Consider the following 22,169-nt stretch of genomic DNA (forward strand, 5'->3'; position numbering starts at 1 on the left):
AGGGAGAGCAGCTGAAAGTAGAAAGCAGTTACATGTGGCCGACAGAGTTGTTTTGCTGACCGCCTGGGTTTGAACGCATATATCCAACAGAACACTCAATAGGCAGTGTCTAATGTTGGGTACTCCGCCTAACCATGGTAAACTGTCAAGACGATTTACAATGGGCTAAGGGACATCAGTAATGGGCTAACAATGACAAAAAACACTGTCTTTTTTGATAAATCTCAGTTCCAACTTCAGGGTGTTGCTTAAAGGCTTTGAAATGAACTTTACCCATCAACCTTGAGTTATAGCAGTAGGTTGTGATGTAGCAAGTGGAAACAAAAAATTCCTGATTTTCCTACATGCTCTAGGTCAAAGATTTGAAGCCTACTGAAGTCAGTGGATCATCATAACAACTAGCATTTTCAGTAGGATATAAATGGCAACTATAGATTTTAAATACATTTTCTTTAAAATCATGATGCTACAGGGCTGTGGTGGAAGTCGTTCTAGTATGTAACCGCTGTTAAGATGGCGGAATCCCAGTACTGAGCAGGAGTTTTTACTTTCTTGGCCATTGACAGGCTTTTTATTACATTTTTTTACCAATTCTGCTAGCAACACACTTCCTGTCCTAAGGTGACAACAACCGCTAACTGTAATGATCTCTGGAGAACACCTCCCCCTGTCTTTATCTCCATAACATATAGGGATAGGTTCTGTAGTCCAAAGAAAGGCTGAAAATGTTTGGGATTTCTGTTCAGTAGAGGCAGGTGGTGTTGTCAGCTCACTACAGGAACTTATGCTTGATGGATTTCTAGCAAGATCAACAGATATTTTTGCGCCTATAAAACAGATCCTGTATAACAAAACATTTTCAAATAAATATTTACGATACCAAAATGGAACAAAGTCTTTGCTAGGGTCTACATACACTTTAACTATTTAAGGACACCTAAACACTTTGAACTTGTGTAGCATGCTCAGTACCTCCACTTCGAAGTGGCTCTCTAGCCACATTTACCAGAAATTCTGAGCTGTCATTTTGAAATCCAGGACTTGTTTTATACACAGGAGCATATTTTTGAGAAAGGTTTCAGCGCTGGTATTTTTTTTACATTCGGTTTTCTCTATGTATAAAGCAGCACTGGGTGTTCCAGCATCCCAAGCAGCTGAATTTTAGAAACACCTTCTTACAGTAAAAGAGCATGAGGTAGACTGGTGCACTACAACAATGCCTGGATGAAAAATGTAAGTACTAAGCCATGCCCCCATACACATTTTTTAAATACAAACCTCTTACTCTGGTCCCAGCTGAATCAATCCTTTGAACACCACCAGCGAGTACCATGGCCACTGCTAGCTTTACCACAAACATGCCAAAAATCTGAGGGCATAGACTGGCTAGGATCTCATTCCTACCTGTTAAAATATTAAAGAATTGTCCATTAACAATAAGTAAAAAGTATTGGGAAAAATTAAACAAAGTTCAAATAACAAGCAAGATTATTTTTAGATACACAAAAAGCCATTTTGTACACAAAATTATTTGAGCAAAAACTCAGGAAAGGTGATCTTTTATTTGGTCTGAGATGTTTCTTAAGCAGTTGCTATAAATCTGGTCCACAAAAGGAAAGGTGTACACTGTAGACACAACAACAATCTGCATTTATTGATAAAAGCAAATTTAGATTCCCACTAGTATCCATTCCTCTTCTGATGAAGGCCTCTATCGGGGGGGGGGGGGGGGGGTGAAAATGCATGGAAGGGGTTTCTGGTAAGGATAACAATTGGCTCTTATCAATAAATTTGCATTAATGCTAACTTTATGGTGTGTGCCTTGCCTTTTGCTGGCTGTGTTTGTAGACAGTGAAACTGGCAAAACCTCTTTGCCGGTAGGCACCCGCGGCTGGCTGCTGAAACTGGAGCACCATAAATGTAACTAACTTCCAATGAATTTCTTATGTTCTATGCCAACAGTTTATTGTAAAAAGTTGAAAAAAACGACAGCAGCTAGAAGCATGTTTATATGTTGGTGCTGTCGTCGATGTAATGCTTAATTGTCGCCAGCAAAAGGGTTAAAAGGACCTTGCTCAAAAATGCTAGTTTACTTGGAATGATACAGATCCTGTGGCAAAAATAATATATGTTAAAGGGGCAGTGACCTGAAAAGTGGTAAAGCCAAAGTAACAGTGTGCCAGCTAGAAAGTAATCATTTCAAGTAGGAAGAGAATAATGGCAGACTGTTTACCTTATGACAAATGTCCATTAAGAATATGAACATTCCCTTTACTGGAGGAATTCAGCTGTATGCTATCAGATTTAGGTTTATGCAAGGTCCTCCAACAACCAGGAGGTGGGTGCAGAACACAGATGGATCAGTCCTTCCGCCACTTCATCTGAGTGGTGGTTCTAATATAAGGAGAAAAAAACATTCTCTTCTGCGAAGATAACCACATCCTTGCCCAAAATTAAGCATGATAACTTATCCTTGGAAACAGTTTAGCAGTAGGAAGCCAATACTGGCGATCGGTTCTTAGACCTTAATTTTTTTGGGCACAGATTCTACACTAGGTCCGCTTTAAAGTACAAATTATAGTTGCAATTTTACTAGGCCATTTTAAAAATGCCCTTTTTCTATACTGAAAATTAATACATTTTTAAACATACCTGCTAAAGGATTGTACTTAAATCTTTCCCAGAATTCTTCAAATTCTTTTCGAACTTCCTCATTTATGATTACTCCACTAGGTTGCTCATTATTCACAGCAATATAGTTGGCCTTTAATACAATCTCCAGGTCACAGCGAGTGTCTACAAAAAGAGGCTTCCACCTCTGCATAACTACACCATATACTGTAACATCATCACCTACAAGTAAAGACAGCAAATTAAGGTTGGCCAGTTTAGTTATTTTGACAAACTACAAAATAAAATAACACTGAATGAAACGTTACTAAACACATTAACCAGACAGTAATAACAAATTAAAATGTTTGCATATCCATTTGTTTAGTGAATCTGCATGCTCTAGAGAACACTAGAGGAAAGTAGTAATAAAAAAGAAACCATTTTACACTGGTCATAAAAACATTTGTCAAAATAGCCTAAAAAGAAGAATTATTTTTGATGCATTTGCTCAGAATGAAAGTACATGCAGATTTGCTGGATGAATGGCTAGGCAAACTTTTTATAAATAGAACCCATCGGGTCAGTGCACCTAAAACTGGTATTTCAGTACTAGTCAGACACCAGTGAGCTGAATCGCTCATTGACTTCTTTCATTGCTCAAGGACGTCAGTGGCAAGGATTCCAGAGTACATGGCTCTGCCTGCCTACTGTCCTGTTATTTCACTTCCTCTGTTGAAGCAGCATTTGTCATTCATACAGGGACCTAGTGGGAACACAGAGTCTTTATAAGAAAAAATAAATTGGCTGATGGCTTGAACTTTCAGTCATCTACTCAAAACAAAATTTCTGTTTTTGAGTGGACTGCCCCTATTAGGCCCCGTACACACCAGCGGATCTGTCTGCTGAAAACGGTCCGCCGGAAAAATTTGTCCGCTGGAAACTGTCCGATCCGCCGGACAATTGTCCGGTCGGCCGTACACACGACCGAACAGGTCTGCTGAAACTGGTCCGTCGGACCAGTTTCAGCGGACATGTTCGGTCGTGTGTACGGGGCCTTACAGCAAACACTAGGACAGGGTGTCCAACCTGCAGTCCAAGATGGCTATGATCGAGGCCCAACAAAAAAAATCGTAAACTTACTTAAAGTTGATATTTATTTTTTGGTAAAAATGCCTTTACAATTAGCGAACACATGTGGCTAAAGAAACATTTGGCAGTTTCTCTTTACTGGACTTATATGAAAGTTAACTTCCCAAATGTAAAATCTCCCACTCTTCACAATCGCACCTTATTCATTTTATCATTTTTCAGTAGCACCTATATTTGTGAGCAACTATTGTCAAGGATGAAGCATACAAAGTAGGGTTGTCCCGATACTAGTATCGGTATCGATTCCGAGTATTTGCGCCGGGAACATTACAGCTTTGAATAGCTGTAATGATTTGCGCCGCGCATAGACACTCCCAATTGCTCGGGTGAACTGTCCAATCCCAAGCGAGGGGGAGTGTCTATACGCAGCGCGGCGCCAATCATTACAGCTATTCAAAGCTGTAATGTTCCCGGCGCGTATTACAGTCGGCGGTAGCGGGGATGCAGGTAAGCAGGACATGGCTGGATATGGGGGGGGGGAGACATGGCTACATGGGGGGAGACATGGCTACATGGGGGGGGGGGGACATGGCTACATGGGGGGGGGGGAGACATGGCTACATGAGGGGGGAGAGACGTGGCTACATGGGGGGGAGAGACGTGGCTACATGGGGGGGGGGGGGGGGGGGGGAGACATGGCTACATGGGGGGGGGGGGGGCCATGGCTACATGGGGGGGGGAGACATGGCTACATGGGGGGGGGGAGACATGGCTACATGGGGGGGGGGGAGACATGGCTACATGGGGGGGGGGGGAGACATGGCTACATGGGGGGGGGAGACATGGCTACATGGGGGGGGGGAAGACATGGCTACATGGGGGGGGGGGGAGACATGGCTACATGGGGGGGGGAAGACATGGCTACATGGGGGGGGGGGGGAGACATGGCTACATGGGGGGGGGGAGACATGGCTACATGGGGGGGGGGGGGGAGACATGGCTACATGGGGGGGGGGGGACATGGCTACATGGGGGGGGGGGAGACATGGCTACATGGGGGGGGGGAGACATGGCTACATGGGGGGGGGGAGACATGGCTACATGGGGGGGAGACATGGCTACATGGGGGGGGGGGAGACATGGCTACAGGGGGGGGGGGGGAGACATGGCTACATGGGGGGGGGGGGAGACATGGCTACATGGGGGGGAGACATGGCTACATGGGGGGGAGACATGGCTACATGGGGGGGAGACATGGCTACATGGGGGGGAGACATGGCTGCATGGGGGGGGAGACATGGCTGCATGGGGGGGGAGACATGGCTGCATGGGGGGGGAGACATGGCTGCATGGGGGGGGAGACATGGCTGCATGGGGGGGAGACATGGCTGCATGGGGGGGGAGACATGGCTGCATGGGGGGGAGACATGGCTGCATGAGGGGGAGACATGGCTGCATATGGGGGGAGACATGGCTGCATATGGGGGGAGACATGGCTGCATATGGGGGGGACATGGCTGGATATGGGGGGGACATGGCTGGATATGGGGGGGACATGGCTGGATATGGGGGGGACATGGCTGGATATGGGGGGGACATGGCTGGATATGGGGGGGACATGGCTGGATATGGGGGGGACATGGCTGGATATGGGGGGGACATGGCTGGATATGGGGGGGACATGGCTGCATCTGGGGGGGACATGGCTGCATCTGGGGGGGGGACATGGCTGCATCTGGGGGGGGGGACATGGCTGCATCTGGGGGGGGACATGGCTGCATCTGGGGGGGGACATGGCTGCATTTGGGGACACATTTAAAAAAAGTATCGGTATTTGGTATCGGCGAGTACTTGAAAAAAAGTATCGGGACTTGTACTCAGTCCTAAAAAAGTGGTATCGGGGCAACCCTAATACAAAGAATAAAATTAGAACCAAAATTTCTGATGAGCACCTTGAGAAATCATTGAGAATTGCTACTACATTCAGCGAATCAGATATTGATGCATTAATGGTGTCTCCTCTGATATCCTGAGGCCTGATAGAAGCAAATAGCCTATTCCAAAACATGAATGAATTGGGGGCATTGCCACCATATATGAAAATTCATTCTTTGATGTTTACAACCCTAAAAGCAGAGAAAAGAGGAGCCTAAAAATATTATTGATAAGGGAGAAAAAATAAATTTCAAAGTCTGAATAGCCCCCATGCCAGAGTTACTAATTCATGAATCAATGTTTGTCTATGTTCCAGTTCAGTGCATACTTTAAAGACTAACCTCGCTACATGAAATATCTGGTTCAGGTGGAATTCACTGCGGGAAAGACATCTGCAAAGCTTCAATCAAAAGCTTAATCAATATATTTTAACATTTGCAAATAGCTTAAGTAATGCAAAAAACTGTAGGCACCCCAGGCCAAAATGATATGTTTTGTCGATTTTCTCATTAGGAAAGAAATAAAACAAAAGCTCAACAACCTCCACAGGTAAACCTAAACTTGCCATGTTTCTATAAATGCAAAATTACAATTTATTTGCCAAACGAAATGGGGAATGAAAAAGGTAAACAGAATAAGAGGAATGTACAAAAGATCTCGCAAAGATTTTCCAGCGTGTTGCAACTTTTCAAGAAAGTAGTTGGGCTGTGACCTGATTTTGCCTCCAATCTGACCCAACTTTGGGCTTCCTGCCTTCTAGTCTCAATTCATATCAACTAAAGCTTTTTCATTTTATAATCTATTCTCTTTATCATTCTATTTTCTTTTTTTAAATGCCAGAGGAAGCATGCAATCATTTTAAGGATTGTGTTTTCTGCATGGTCTATGTAATATGTTTTATTTGCAAGAGTGTAAATCGTGCTTAAAAAATATAAGTTCTGTATGTACATTTCTAATTGTGAACAAGTGGTTACTTACCAGACTTGCAGCTGTCAACAAGGTCATCTTCCAAAACCACAACCATAGATCGAGGGATACTGCCTACTGACAACCTCTGAACCTATATTAGTAAATAGTATAAAACAAATATAAAATTTCATGTATCAGCTTTTATTAATATAGTACCATTATATTCAATAGTTTTACAGTAGTGCACACAATAAAGATACTGTATATTGCAATGCATAATAACAGAAAGACTCTTAAATACTTACAATTTAATAAAACACTCACATTTTATAAGCAGTTAGTTGTTTTTTTTCTTTTTTTTTTCTTTTGGGATAAAGGCAGATCATTTTAAATCGCCCCTGCCAGTGTTAAGTGGTTTATCTCATTCATGTAAACTGATACATTCTGTTTGAGAGTTTTTGCTGTGAAAAACAATAGCCTCGTCGACTGGATTACCAGACAAAAACTTAAAGGGGTTGTAAAGGTACAATTTTTTCCCCTAAATAGCTTCCTTTACCTTAGTGCAGTCCTCCCTCACTTACCTCATCCTTCGATTTTCCTTTTAAATGTCCTTATTTCTTCTGAAAAATCCTCACTTCCTGTTCTTCTGTCTGTAACTCCACACAGTAATGTGAGGCTTTATCCCTGGTGTGGAGTGTCATGCTCGCCCCCTCCCTTGGACTACAGGAGAGTCAGGATGCCCACTAACACACAGCTCCTTTCTCCATCTGCAACATAGAGAGCGTCCTGACTCTCCTGTAGTCCAAGGGAGGGGCGAGCACGACACGCCACACCAGGGAGAAAGCCTTGCATTACTGTGTGGAGTTACAGACAGAACAGGAAGTGAGGATTTCTCAGAAGAAATAAGGACATTTAAAAGCAAAATCGAAAGCAAGTGAAGGAGGACTGCACTAAGGTAAAGGAAGCTATTTAGGAGAGAAAAAAAAATGTACCTTTACAACCCCTTTAAGAAAGAAAGTGCCATAAGTCTAAAAAAAGGAAAGTAATTCAGCTATCACATCTAAGAATTGGTAAGCTGCAACATAATAAACTGATTTTAATACCACTTTAAATATGCTACCCCACCCCCTCCCCAACACCTATTTTGATTAACCTATGTAAGAAAGATCTGTATAGTTACCTATTTTCATGCCACTCTGGTCAGGTGATCAGCCCTACTGCTTTTACAGTAAAATCCAATTTTAAAGCTAAAATCCAGAATAAGCAAATATTGTTCAAATAAGACAAAATGTTTATTCTTAATTAAAATGAAAAAAATAAAAATAAAATGATACAAAATATTGGTGTTCGAGAATTTCTTCCAGATTCATGGAGTAATCCAGTGTGAAACTTTCCAGGGGCTTCCTTTAATAGACTAGCCACTGCTGCTTTCTCCTCTAGTGTAGGGTGATTGGCCTTCTATCTGCCCTATTATGTAGTTTTCTGTAAGACCTATTGGCCCCTCCCACAGCTCTGCATGGATCATGTGCAGCACAGTGATGATGTCACTGCTTTTTGCATGCCCATATTTAGGTTTGTAAAGGCATTTGATGCGCACAAAGTGATTTAGACCCCAGATGTTTTTCCAACTTAGTCATAGGCTTCCTTATGCTACAGGTGCCGCATTCCCCAGTTCAAGCCACTTTTGAACCAGAAACCGCGGCAGAAGCGCCTGACCTGGGCTACAGAGAAGCAACACTGGACTGTTGCTCAGTGGTCCAAAGTACTTTTTTCCGGATGAAAGCAAATTTTGCATGTCATTCGGTAATCAAGGTGCCAGAGTCTGGAGGAAGACTGGGGAGAGGGAAATGCCAAAATGCCTGAAGTCCATGGTCAAGTACCCACAGTCAGTGATGGTCTGGGGTGCCATGTCAGCTGCTGGTGTTGGTCCACTGTGTTGTATCAAGGGCAGGGTGAATGCAGCTAGCTATCAGGAGATTTTGGAGCACTTCATGCTTCCATCTGCTGAAAAGCTTTATGGAGATGAAGATTTCATTTTTCAGCACGACCTGGCACCTGCTCACAGTGCCAAAACCACTGGTAAATGGTTTACTGACCATGGTATTACTGTGCTCAATTGGCCTGCCAACTCTCCTGACCTGAACCCCACATAGAGAATCTGTGGGATATTGGGAAGAGAAAGTTGAGAGACGCAAGACCCAGCACTCTGGATGAGCTTAAGGCCGCTACCGAAGCATCCTGGGCCACAGGCTGATTGCCTCCATGCCACGCCGCATTGAAGCAGTCATTTCTGCAAAAGGATTCCCGACCAAGTATTGAGTGCATAACTGAACATAATTATTTGAAGGTTGACTTTTTTTTATTAAAAACGCTTTTCTTTTATTGGTCGGATGAAATATGCAAATTTTTTGAGATAGGAATTTTGGGTTTTCATGAGCTGTATGCCAAAATCATCAATATTAAAACAATAAAAAGGCTTGAACTACTTCAGTTGTGTGTAATGAATCTAAAATATATGAAAGTCTAATGTTTATCAGTACATTACAGAAAATAATGAACTTTATCACAATATGCTAATTTTTTGAGAATGACCTGTATATATTTTGCTCCATCACAAAAAAAACCCCATATTCATTTGGTCAATCTATTGCTGGTTAGTAGGGAAAATAGGAACTTTACAGCATATTTATAGGAGTTGGTGGGCCTTAATAGCTACTTTACATGTTTACATATTCTCATCTTCCAGGATACCAAGAACACAAGCCACTAGGATTTTGAGAAAAGTATGGAAGTTGGATTCTAACTGAGAAGCACTGAATGTCAGTACTATTCTATTTTTGGGGCAGACTCTTTAAAATTTAGGAGGGGTTAGGGTTTTTTTTTAAAGTCTATAAAGCTGGGACAGTCTGTGGGTGAAGTTAAGGGAAACTAAGAGCACAATGCGAAAACAAATGTGCCCCCCCTCTCCTGAACCATGATAGGTCACATGCTCTTAACATGGGGAGGGTCCTGGTTGATGCGGACAAGGGCCTTTTCCCCACATCCCAGCGACCCCCATGTGAATGAGCAAGGGGTGCACAGTACCCCTAATTTTGACAAGCCCATTATTTAAAATAAATGATCCCTTATGTACATCCATCGTTAATTACAATGAACACCGCATGCACAGGGGAAAAAAAAAATAAAAGTCAACATAATTGCTCTGCCCCTTGGCTCCTGCTGTCTGACACACTGCTTGCCCTGCCGCTGAAATAAACAAAGGATCGGGGACCCTCAGTGACATCACTGACCATACATGCACATATCCATATATGAGGGGGCGGGGTTCACATGCTGGTCCCCCCCCTTTCATAGCCTGCATGCTCTAAGGGTCTGGTATGGATTTTGGTAGGGACCTCACACCATTTTTGTTTTTTGGACAACAATCCATACCAGACCCTTACGTGAGCATGCAAGGTGCAGGCTTCTTAACAACCAGCTCTATTACTTTAACACAATAATTAAATAGCACATGGCTATCCTTTATTGAATTGAGACTTATGTCTCAGCTGTAGGAATCAGTACAATAAGGTGTTAGGGAGTATAAAAATTGTTGATGTAGCTGCTCAAATGACTAGAGCCGGTTCACACTGGGGCGACTTGCGATCCGACTTCATGTCGCCTCAAGTCATCCCAAGTCGCGCTGTAGAGAAAAACAATGGAAGTGAATGGGAGCGGTGTTAATACACACGACTCAAGGCGATCCGACTTCAGAAAAGGTTCCTGTACTACTTCAATCCGACTTGTAGGCGATTTGTACCCATTGATTTCAATGGAAGTCGCCTCAGAAGTCGGATCACTGTCTTAACTGAAGCTACTTTCCAGGAAGATAACATACATTTCTCAGGCAAACCTCTCCTGCCCCCCTCCCTCCCCTAGAGCTGATTGTTGTTTTATTGGCCACTGGAAAGTCTCCTGTCCTGGAGACGACTTCAAGTTGTGTTGTAAATCGCCCCTGATCGCCCTGTGGTTCATGTTCAAGTCCTGTCGGAGTCGCCTCTGAAAGTCGCTCTGGAAGTCGTGTCGCCCTAGTGTGAACCGACTCTTAAGAATATTAATAAACAAAATGCTTAAAAGAGAAGTATGGATTTTTTTATTTTTTTTAAGAATCACACTTACCCAATCCAATGCTGCATCTATCCCCTGCTGGCTCAAACACTGCCGATTGCTCAGTTCTCACAGCTCCCAAACAGAGATCTGGTGACCGTCAGTCACTGCTCTATGCTCCTCCCCCTTCTCGCTCACTGGAGCGCTGGGCTATGGTGGGGGTGGGAGCAGCCAGTTCAGGCTCACAGCGACATTCTGAGAGGCTGAACCTGGTGCCGGTCCAGGCATGTGGGCGGATCCCGACTTCATTGTCGCAATCTTGCCTGAGCCTGGACTGGCTCTGTGATGTCAGCCCGCTGTCTGCTGAAAACAGGTCACACAAGTTTTGGCTTTCTCCTTTAAAGGGGCTGTAAACCCTCAAAGTTTTTCACCTTAATGCATTCTATGCATTAAGGTGACAAACCTCCTGTGATGCAGCAGCCCCCCAGCGCTCCCCTTTTACTTACCCTGAACCCGGTGTTTCTAGTGACGCGCACACCAGCTCCAGCAAGTCTCTCGGGTCCTGATTGGATAGATTTATAGAAGCGCAGCCATTGGCTCCTGCTGCTGTCAATCAAATCAAATTACGCAGGGGGCGGGGCTGAGTCCTGCTGTCTGTGTTAATTGACGCAGCTGCAGGACACGGGAGCGAACCCACACGATTTCCCCGAGGGAGAGCAGCTTTCCAATGGGGCACTCAAGAAGAGGAGCCAGGAGCACCCCTGAGGGACCCCAGAAGAGGATCGGGCCACTTTGGGCAAAACCAACTGCACAGAGGAGGGAAGTATGACATGTTTGTTTTTTGTAAAACACAAACCTTTACATAGCCTTTAACTATGGTGAGCCCATATTTAACCACAACCTGGAGTTGTCAAGTTTAACAAGTAATGGGAAGAATTTTGTAAGATGTTAAGAAGGAGGCCATAAACATCTAAAGTCCCATAGAGATCATAGGTATGCAGTACTACTGGTAGGGAATAAGCAGCAATCCCAGTGTAAGAAAGATCTGCCCAATACAATAGGTGCCGTGTCTGAACAGCAAGATAATATAGCCTTGGGTTTGGCAGTTTTTACGTCTCAGCAACTCCCAGAATATTTTGTTCATTACTCTAAACCAGACCTGGGCAAACTACGGCCCGGCGGACCGTATACGGCCCGGCGGACCGTATACGGCCCGGCGGACCGTATACGGCCCGGCGGACCGTATACGGCCCGGCGGACCGTATACGGCCCGGCGGACCTTTTAATCCGGCCCCTGGGCAGTGTTGCCAATAGGGTTGTCCCGATACCAGAATCGGGACCGATACAGAGTATTAGCGGGAGTACTCGTACTCCCGCTAATACCCCCGATACTAAAATAGAATACTTCCCCCCCCCCCCCCGCCGCCGCTGCCACGTTATTCACCGCGGCGGGGAACATTACAGACAGCGTTCGTTTGAACAGCTGTTTTCCCCGTCGCGCATAGACACTCCCCCTTGGACGGATCTGTCCAATCGCGAGCAAGGGGGAGTCACATAGACACTCCCCCTTGCTCGCGATTGGACAGATCCGTCCAAGGGGGAGTGTCTATGCGCAGCGGGGAAAACAGCTGTTCAAACAAACGCTGTCTGTAATGTTCCCCGCCGCGGTGATAACAGTAGCTGCTGTACGGGGGACAATGGCTGCTGTACGGGGGACAATGGCTGCTGTACTGGGGACATGGCTGATGTACTGGGGACATGGCTGATGTACTGGGGACATGGCTGATGTACGGGGGACATGGCTGATGTACGGGGGACATGGCTGATGTACGGGGGACATGGCTGATGTACGGGGGACATGGCTGATGTACGGGGGACATGGCTGCTGTACGGGGGACATGGCTGCTGTACGGGGGACATGGCTGCTGTACGGGGGACATGGCTGCTGTACGGGGGACATGGCTGCTGTACGGGGGACATGGCTGCTGTACGGGGGACATGGCTGCTATACGGGGGACATGGCTGCTATACGGGGGACATGGCTGCTATACGGGGGACATGGCTGCTATACGGGGAACATGGCTGCATTTGGGGACACATTTAAAAAAAAGTATCGGTATTCGGTATCGGCGAGTACATAAAAAAAAAAGTATCGGTACTTGTACTCAGTCCTAAAAAAGTGGTATCGGGACAACCCTAGTTGCCAACCGTCCGTAGAATTACGGACAGTACGTAAATAAAAGGCACTTTTTCCCTGTTCGTAAAAGTCCGTAATAAGGGAAATGTGCCCGTAAAAAGATCCGAATGTGAGCCGCAGCGCAGGCAGCGTCTAGTCCTCCTACATTATGCATAGCCTCGCCCTCTCTGACCGCCCAGCCCACCACCACGCAGCCAATTATCAAAGCGCATTTTCGCGCTAACAACACTGCTGCCAGCCTATTCAAAAGAGCAGCGCGGGGAAACTGAGGAACATCGTAGAATGTGTGGACTCTGTGGAGAGCGGCACCGGCGGGATAGCACACAGCAGCAGATGTAGTGGACACACTGCAGACGCACCCCCACTGTGACGGAGTGGACTGAGTGAAGGCAGACGGAGACCAACCAGTGCGCCTGCCTGCTCTGCCCGCCCGACTGACTGTAGCAGTCGTCCAGCCGCCATGCTGGTGCCCGGACCTGGAGTGGACCCTGGTCTCCACTCTCTTCGTTGGAGTAGGTCTCCTCGCGACGCCTGCTGCCTGCCCTCAGTGCCACTGCCCTGGCCTTGTCTGGTGAGTCCTCCTCAGTCCAGCAGCAGAGTGTGAAATGCTATCCTACCTAGACATCATCAGTATGCTGTGTCCTCCTCCTGTGCCCCTTTCACCTCTCCACAGGTCAGATCTGTGGAGAGGTGAAAGGGGCACAGGAGGAAGACACAGCATACTGATGATGTGAAGAAGTGATATGATAATTTATTTGCAGCCTCTGTGCCATGTCCCCAGCCTCTGTCCCCCTCCTGTGCCATGTCCCCAGCGTCTGTCCCCCTCCTGTGCCATGTCCCCAGCCTCTGTCCCCCTCCTGTGTCATGTCCCCAGCCTCTGTCCCCCTCCTGTGTCATGTCCCCAGCCTCTGTCCCCCTCCTGTGTCATGTCCCCAGCCTCTGTCCCCCTCCTGTGTCATGTCCCCAGCCTCTGTCCCCCTCCTGTGTCATGTCCCCAGCCTCTGTCCCCCTCCTGTGTCATGTCCCCAGCCTCTGTCCCCCTCCTGTGTCATGTCCCCAGCCTCTGTCCCCCTCCTGTGTCATGTCCCCGGCCTCTGTCCCCCTCCTGTGTCATGTCCCCGGCCTCTGTCCCCCTCCTGTGTCATGTCCCCGGCCTCTGTCCCCCTCCTGTGCCATGTCCCCGGCCTCTGTCCCCCTCCTGTGCCATGTCCCCAGCCTCTGTCCCCCTCCTGTGCCATGTCCCCGGCCTCTGTCCCCCTCCTGTGCCATGTCCCCAGCCTCTGTCCCCCTCCTGTGCCATGTCCCCAGCCTCTGTCCCCCTCCTGTGCCATGTCCCCAGCCTCTGTCCCCCTCCTGTGCCATGTCTATAACAAGTACTCGTACCAGTTGTCCAACAATGATATTTACTGCTTTTTATAAAGAAATACAATTGATTTTATGCAGTATTGAGTTTAGCCTTTTGGCCCCGGCCCTCCAAAATATTTTTAGTTTCTCATGTGGCCCCATCGAAAAAAGAATTGCCCACCCCTGCTCTAAACCATTTGGTTGTAAGGGTGATGGGTGTAAAAAAAAAAAAAGAAGAAAAGTTGGGACATGGAGATCATTTTAATAAGGTTTGTCTGTCCCATTATCGTCAGTGGAATGTTAGACCCTCTCTTTAAATTTCAGGACCAAAAAGGCCATTCCATGCATTTCCATTACATTCAACATATACATAAAAACTGCAATCACCTGCTCCTGGATCTTAATCTCCTGGTAGTCTCTACAGGTGGCCGGAGAGGACACATCAGACAGACAAGTAAATTTGGTGGAGGTGCAGCCTTCTTCATAATTGGTGCAAGCAGTGGGAGGAGTGAATGAGTAATACTGCTCAAAATCAGCTTTTAGTGTAATTACATGCTTACACCTATTGCACATAAAGTCTTGCTCATACTCCAGAACTTTCACTAGACTGGTGCGAATAACTGTGCCAGTGATGGACATAAAATGACCCACATCTCTTGCACGTGGGATGTGCTCTCTGGTTAGTTCTGGACATACTGGCAAACCTGTGTGCACAAAAAGAAAGGATGTGAACAACACAAAAAGGGAACAATTCTGATACAATTAACCCTATAAATAAATAAAATAAAAAACCTACAAGCTGCATAAGTCCTCCTTATCAAAATGCTGGTTGTTATGCAGAATAACTGACTTCCATATTTTAATTGTTGCTGCCTCAAAACACGATTGTAAATCAATAGTCAGAAGTTCTTATAGGCACACTTGTTCTGGGGCAGTGACTCAACATACTGACGGTAGAAGGTCAGCACGATAGCCAATGCTGCTGCCAATTACAAGCCAGTGGCTAAGCATTATCAGCCCTGCAACAGGAAATGTGGTTACCAAGCATAATCAAGAAATTGAGAGGGGGTTTACATACAATTTAAATCTGTACCACTACTACAAGATATGCATTTATGCAGAATTATATTTAAAAAAGCAAAGCTATTTGAACAAGTTTGCTTTTTTTTCCCCCCTTGCATAAAAGGAGTTCTATGGTCACAGCATACACTAGCCTTTTTCAACTGGGGTGCCTTGGCAAAATGCCTAGAAATTGCATACAAGCCAGTGGGTAGATCATGCCTGCCTTTTAGTTACACAAACCAACACCTGCACAGCATCCCTGTTTGACCCTCCCCTTCACCATCAGCTCTGGGATCGCATTAGTATGCTAGTCAGTCCTAGTGTGCAAATGTATATTGGCTTTGCAATAATAAATTACCTCTAATGTTGGGTGTCCCACATGTGTGGATGTTGCTGCGTTATGTAAACATTTGTTTTGTTTTTGAAATTTTAGAATGGGGTGCCTCAAGATTGTGGAGAATTTTAAAGGATGACCCGATTGAAAAAGGGTTGACAAACATTGGCATACACTTTCATTTTAGAACATCAATATTGTAATAGCAATACAAACAATCCCATATAAGCTTATTGAAAAATCTCCTTTAGCCCAGGTTCACACTGGGCTGCGGGAGTGAAGCCGTGCGAGTTCAGCTGAACCTGCACGATTTCACTCCCGCTGGCAGTCCCGATTTCGGCCGCGATTTAAGAGACATCTGTGCAGGTTTCTGCACAGATGTCAATGTAAATCGCGGCCCGAAATCGCAAAAAGTAGTACAGGAACTACTTTTTTTAAATCGATTAGGACGGTGCCATGGCCGACAAATGCAAAGGATTTGAAATGCCGATGATTTGAGATGCGATTTGACATCTCAAATCGTACCAGTGTGAACCAGGCCTTAATGTTGTAAGTTCTGACTGTTTTTCTGTCATGTCTTTCCACAACTTCCTTGATTCCCTGCAAGCTTCTACTCTGCTGTTAGGCCCCTTTCACACTGAGGCGCATTTCAGGCGTTTTAGCGCTAAAAATAGCGCATTAATAACAACACCTGAAATACTCCTGCCCCAGCATTCTCAATGTGAAAGCCCGAGGGTTTTCACACAGGCGATGCGCTGGCGGGAGAAAAAAAAATCTCCTGCAAGCAGCATCTTTGGAGCGGTGTGTATATCGCTCCTTCCTATTGAAAACAATGGGACACTGCGGTAATACCGCCGGCAATGCACCTCTACAGAGGCGCATTGCCGGCGGTATTAACCCTTTTTCGGCCGCTAGCGGGGGTTAATACCGCACCGATAGCGGCCGAATACCGCCGCAATTCCAACGGTATAGCGCCGCTAAAAATAGCGGCGTTATACCGCCACCGCACATACTGCCTTCAGTGTGAAAGGGGCCTAAATGTTACATTTTTAAAGGACTACATATCTAATGGTACCTTGCTGTCTACAAGCCGTGATTCCTGTACTGACTACATCCTTAACCACTTACCTACAGGGCACTTTCACCCCCTTCCTGCCCAGGGCATTTTTCAGCGCTGTCGCACTTTGAATGACAATTGCGTGGTCATGCTACACTGTAACCATGTGATTTTTTTTATCATTTTCTTCACACAAATAGACCTTTCTTTTGGTGATAATCACTGCTGGGATTGAATTTTTTTACAAAAAAAAAAAAAAAAAATTCTGATAAAAAAAAAAAAGAGTTTGTTTAGGTCAGTAAATTTTGTAAATAAGTATTTTTTCTCCTTCACCGATGTGCGCTGATAAAGCTGCACTGATCGGCTGCACGAATGAGGAGGCACTATGGGCCAGATTCACGTAGACTAGCGGCGGCGTAACGTATCGTAGTTACGTTACACCGCCGCAAGTTTTCATCGCAAGTGCCTGATTCACAAAGCACTTGCAATGAAATCCTACGCTGGCGGCCTCCGGCGTAAGCCCGCGTAATTTAAAGGGGCGTGTGCCATTTGAATTATGCGCGCTCCCGTGCCGGACCTATTGCGCATGCTCCGTTTCAAAATTCCCGCCGTGCTTTGCGCGAACTGACGTCATTTTTTCAAACGGCGACGTGCGTAGCGTACTTCCGAATGCCCGGACGTCTTGCGCAAACGACGTGAATTTTTACATTTCGACGCGGGAACGACGGCTATACTTTAAACAGCACATACGTGTGCTGAGTAAAGTTAGGGCACCCAAAACGACGACTAACTTTGCAACGGGAAACTAGACTAGCAGCGATTCTCTTACTTCCTGTCTTGCTGAATATATAGGAGATAACAATCTGACAGGGTTCTAGACTTCTCCCTCTCTACTACTGCAAATACTGTGCAAGATAAAAAGTTGCAATGACCGCCATTGTATTCTCTAGGCTTTGCTAAAAAACATATATGTTTGGGGGTTATGTTTGACCATTCTTCCATGAGGGCATTTGTGAGGTTAGGCACTGATGTGGACGAGAAGGCCTGGCTCGCAGTCTCTGCTCCAATTCACCCCAAAAAGTGTTCTATGGGGTGAATTGGCCAGTCAAGTTCCTCCACCCCAAACCCGCTCATCTATGTCTTTATGGACTTTGCTTTGTGCACTGGTGTGCAGTCACGTTGGAACAGAAAGGAGCCATCCCCAAACTGTTCCCACAAAGTTGGGAGCATGAATTTGTCCAAAATGTCTTGGTATGCTGACGCCTTAAGAGTTCCCTCCACTGGAACTAAAGGGCCAAGCCCAACCTCTGAAAAACAACCCCACACCATAATCCCCCCTCCACCAAATGATTTGGACCAGTGTACAAAGCAAGGTCCATAAAGACATGGATAAGCAAGTTTGGGGTGGAGGAACTTAACTGGCCTGCACAGAGTCCTGACCTCAACCCGATAGAACACCTTTGGGATGAGTTAAAGTGGATACTGCGAGCCAGGCCTTCTCACCCAATATCAGTGCCTGACCTCACAAATGTGCTTCTGGAAGAATGGTCAAACATTTCCACAGACACTCCTAAACCTTGTGAACAGCCTTCCCAGGAGAGTTGAAGCTGTTGTATCTGCAAAGGGTAGGCCAACTCAATATTGAACCCTATGAACCAAGGCCCCTTTCACATGTGCGGACCGTATGTCTGCATTTTCATCCATCCGTTTGCGGATGAAAACAGGACATACATTGGTCCCTATGTGATTACGGGTGTCAGCGGATGACACCCGTAATCACCCGCCTCCGCAAAGATCAGATTTTGCGGACGGACGAAAACCCAATTTTTTCTTCCGTCTGCCGGATCGGATGAACATGGACACACGGTCCGTGTTCATCCGATCCCCCATAGGGGAGAGCGGAGAAAAGACAGGGCAGTCCCTGCACAGTGTGCGGGGACCGCCCTGTCAGCCGCTGGCTCAGCGGGGATATACGGAGGGATCCCCGCTGAGCTTACAGACACACGGAGGCGGATCATTACTGATCCGCCCCGTGTGAAAGGGCCCTAAGACTGGGATACCATTAAAGTTCATGTGCGTTTAAGGGCAGGCACCCCAATACTTTTGGCAATATAGTGTAATGTAATACACTGAGCAAAATTATAAACGCAACACTTTTGTTTTTGCCTCTATTAATCATGAGCTGAACTCAAAGATCTACAACTTTTTCTATGTACACAATAGGCCTATTTGTCTCGAGAATCGTTCACAAATCTGTGTTAATGTGCACTACTTTGCCGATATAATCCATCCACCTCACAGGTGTGGCATATCAAGATGCTGATTAGACAGCATGAATATTGCACAGGTGTGCGTTAGGTTGGCCACAATAAAGGGCCTCTCTAAAAACCAGTCAGTATCTGGTGTGACCACCATTTGCCTCACTCAGTACAGCACATCTCCTTCTCATAGAGTTGATTGAGTCCCGACGCCACCATTCAAAGTAAGGGAAACAGACAGTGGAGCCTTGCGGCTTCACTGCCCATTTCCTACTGGGCATGCGCGAGTAATGCGGCTCTTTGTGAATGGCACTGTCTTCTGGGACACACACAGGTCCCAGAAGACCGCGCACCCCATTCCCCAGAAGACAACGTGAGGAGGAGAGGATAGAAGATCACAGGTGGACCTCCGCTTTAAAGCGTAACGTCACCCAAAATGGGAAGTTCCGTTTTTCCTGCTCCCCCTCCCATATTTGAAATGTATTTTTGGGTGGGGGTTGAGCAGGTACCCGCTCCCATTTCTGCTCTGACCTTCTATAAGGAGTGGAAGTTCACGCCCTCCTCTACCCTAGCTGGCTATAAGACTGCAAGGAGTCACAGCCAGCTGCCCAGAGCCAAGATACCAGCAATCCGAAGACTGCCAAAGAGCCAGGTTGGGTGAGGACATTGCTGGATCATGGAAAAGGCAAGTGTGTGTTTTTATTAAAGTCAGCAGCTACAGTATTTGTAGATGCCGATTGTTAAATTTTTGTAAAAATGCCCTGTGTGTATGAGGCCTTAGGGGGGCTGCTGCACATAGAAGGCTCTTTAGCTTAAGGCATAAGGATAAAAAAAATCTTCTGACTTTACAATCACTTTACCCCCTTAACCACTTAAGGACCGCCTCCTGCACATTTACGTCGGCAGAATGGCACGGCTGGGCACAGGCACGTACCTGTACGTTGCTTTTAAGAGCCCAGCCATGGGTCTCACACGCAACGTGGCCCGAAGCTCCGCGACCACGGGGCTGGTGTTCCGCGATCGGTCACAGGAGCTGAAGAATGGGGAGAGGTGTGTGTAAATACACCTTCCCTGTTCTTCACTGTTGCAGTGACACTGATCGTCTGATCCCTGATATAGGAGACGATCAGTGACGCCACGCCTACAGCCACACCCCCCTCAGTAAGAATCACTCCCTTCTTGTGAAAAAAAAAAAAGAATCACTCCCTTAGGGCACACTTAACCCCTTAGCGCCACCTAGTGGTTAACCCCTTTACTGCCATTGTCATGGTCCCAAAAATGTGTCAAAAGTGTCCGATGTGTCCGCCATAATGTTGCAGTCACGAGAAAACAAAAAAAAGAAAAAAATTGCTGATCGTCGCCATTAGTAGTAAAAAAAAAAATATTACTAAAAATGCCATACAACTATCCCCTATTTTGTGAACGCTATAAATTTTGAGCAAACCAATCGATAAAACGCTTATTGCGTTTTTTTTTTTTTTTATACCAAAAATAGGTAGAAGAATACGTACCAGCCTAAACTGAGGAAAAAAAATTGTTTTATATCTTTTTTGGGGATATTTATTATAGCATAAAGTAAAAAATATTGTTTTTTTTTTTTTCAAAATATTCGCTCTATTTTTGTTTATAGCGCAAAAAATAAAAACCGCGCAGGTGATCAAATACCACCAAATTTGTGGGAAAAAAAGGACGCCAATTTTGTTTGGGAGCCACGTCGCACAATTGTCAGTTAAAGCGACGCAGTGCCGAATCGCAAAGAGGGGCAAGGTCCTTAACTTGCATATTGGTCCGGGTCTTAAGTGGTTAAGGACCGCCACACGACTGTTTACGTCGGCAGAATGGCACGGCTGGGCATATGGACGTACAGATGAGTCCCCTTTAAGAAGCCCAGTGGTCCTGTGCTCCGTGACCTGATCGCCGCTATTTGTGGGGGGAAAAAAACAAAAGGACGTAAACTTTATTTGGGAGCCACGTCAAACAACTGCGCAATTATCAGTTAATGCGACGCAGTGCCGAATCGCAAAAATGGGCCTGGTCCTTTACCTGCATAATGGTCTGGGGCTTAAGTGGTTAAAGGGGTTGTAAAATATATTTTTCATAAGCATCCTTTACCTGCAGACATTCCTCTTTTCACTTCCTCATTATTAGTTTTTGCTCAGAAGTTGCTCTATTTCCTTTCTGTTCTGTTCACTTCCTGCTTGTCTAATTGTAACTCACCACCGTGACGGGAGGCTTTACTGCGGTGGTCAGTAACGTGCTCGCCCCCTCCTGGGAACTACATCTGTGTGGCAGGACGCTCTCTATGTGTTAGAGACTTCAAGGAGGTGTGAATTACTGGGCGTGCCGCAATGCATACTGGGAAATGTAGTTCTTACATGAACGAGCAATGCAAACCAGGAAGTGAATGAGAGAACAGAAACTAAAATGCCGGAGGTGATATAGATGAAGGAATTTAATACGTTTTTACTCGTTTTTTAACAGAATCATTACACTATTCTGTCTACCTTGCAGACATTAATTTTAGGCAAAAAAAATGTTTCCTTTAACCTTCGATAATAAAACCCGGATGTTGATGTTTCTATTCAGAGCTGCACCAGATTTTGCAAGCTTCAGTTTTTGTTAATCAACCCCAATGTGAAGAATCCAGTGAGTGATTTGACCAAAATAATCAATTTGGGTAAACTACACATACCTGTTATTCTTGCATGTAGGTTTTGCTTCATAATAAATCTGTCACGTTGTGAGTTGGACTGCATGAGACTCATGGCTGCTCGTCGCAAAGCATTATCAAATACTGGTAAAACCTCATTTGGGAAAGCATTGAAATAGTCTCCGACTTCCATGTTTGTTTCAAAAAGTGTCATAGCATTAACAACTATTGAGTAGTGGGAATCCTCGTCACTTTCTATCAGTGTATTTACTATGTCCTTTTGATGATGCTGCAGTACATAGGACTCAAACACTTGGCCAACAAGGGCTACTTGTTCAGAATTTAGGTACATCTCTGAAGTCAGTGGGCACTGTAAAATAAACAGGAAAAAAAAAACAGCATCAGTACTTTATTTTTATGTAACACTTGACAGAAGAGCTGCGCGATTCTGGCTAAAATGAGAATCACAATTGTTTTGCTTAGAAGATAGATTGCGATTCTCACGGTGTAACATCATCTTTCACATTAAAACAAACAAAAAAAAAAATTGGGCTAACTTTACTGTTTCGCTTTTTTATTCATTGAAGTGTATTTTTTCCCAAAAAAATGCATTTGAAAGACTGCTGGGTAAATAC

At 45.5% G+C, this 22,169-nt stretch overlaps 1 protein-coding gene across 4 annotated transcripts in view; it reads right to left on the reverse strand.

Moving 5' to 3' along the window:
• MCM9 (minichromosome maintenance 9 homologous recombination repair factor) overlaps positions 1-22,169 on the reverse strand; it is a 113,914-nt gene that overhangs the window by 83,571 nt on the left and 8,174 nt on the right. For 3 of the 4 annotated variants that reach the window (XM_040350315.1, XM_040350316.1, XM_040350318.1), the window contains exons 2-6: positions 21,577-21,904; positions 14,561-14,877; positions 6,616-6,697; positions 2,653-2,853; positions 1,279-1,404 (exon numbers count right to left, since the gene is read on the reverse strand). In XM_040350315.1, the coding sequence (XP_040206249.1) occupies positions 1,279-1,404; positions 2,653-2,853; positions 6,616-6,697; positions 14,561-14,877; positions 21,577-21,886 (1,036 nt within the window). In that variant the 5' untranslated portion in view covers positions 21,887-21,904. The remainder of the gene's footprint in view (positions 1-1,278; positions 1,405-2,652; positions 2,854-6,615; positions 6,698-14,560; positions 14,878-21,576; positions 21,905-22,169) is intronic. The other variant, XM_040350317.1, reaches the window with a different exon arrangement.

The sequence above is a fragment of the Rana temporaria genome, chromosome 4 (genome assembly GCF_905171775.1).
Source record: "Rana temporaria chromosome 4, aRanTem1.1, whole genome shotgun sequence".
NCBI classification, from domain to species: Eukaryota; Metazoa; Chordata; class Amphibia; order Anura; family Ranidae; genus Rana; species Rana temporaria.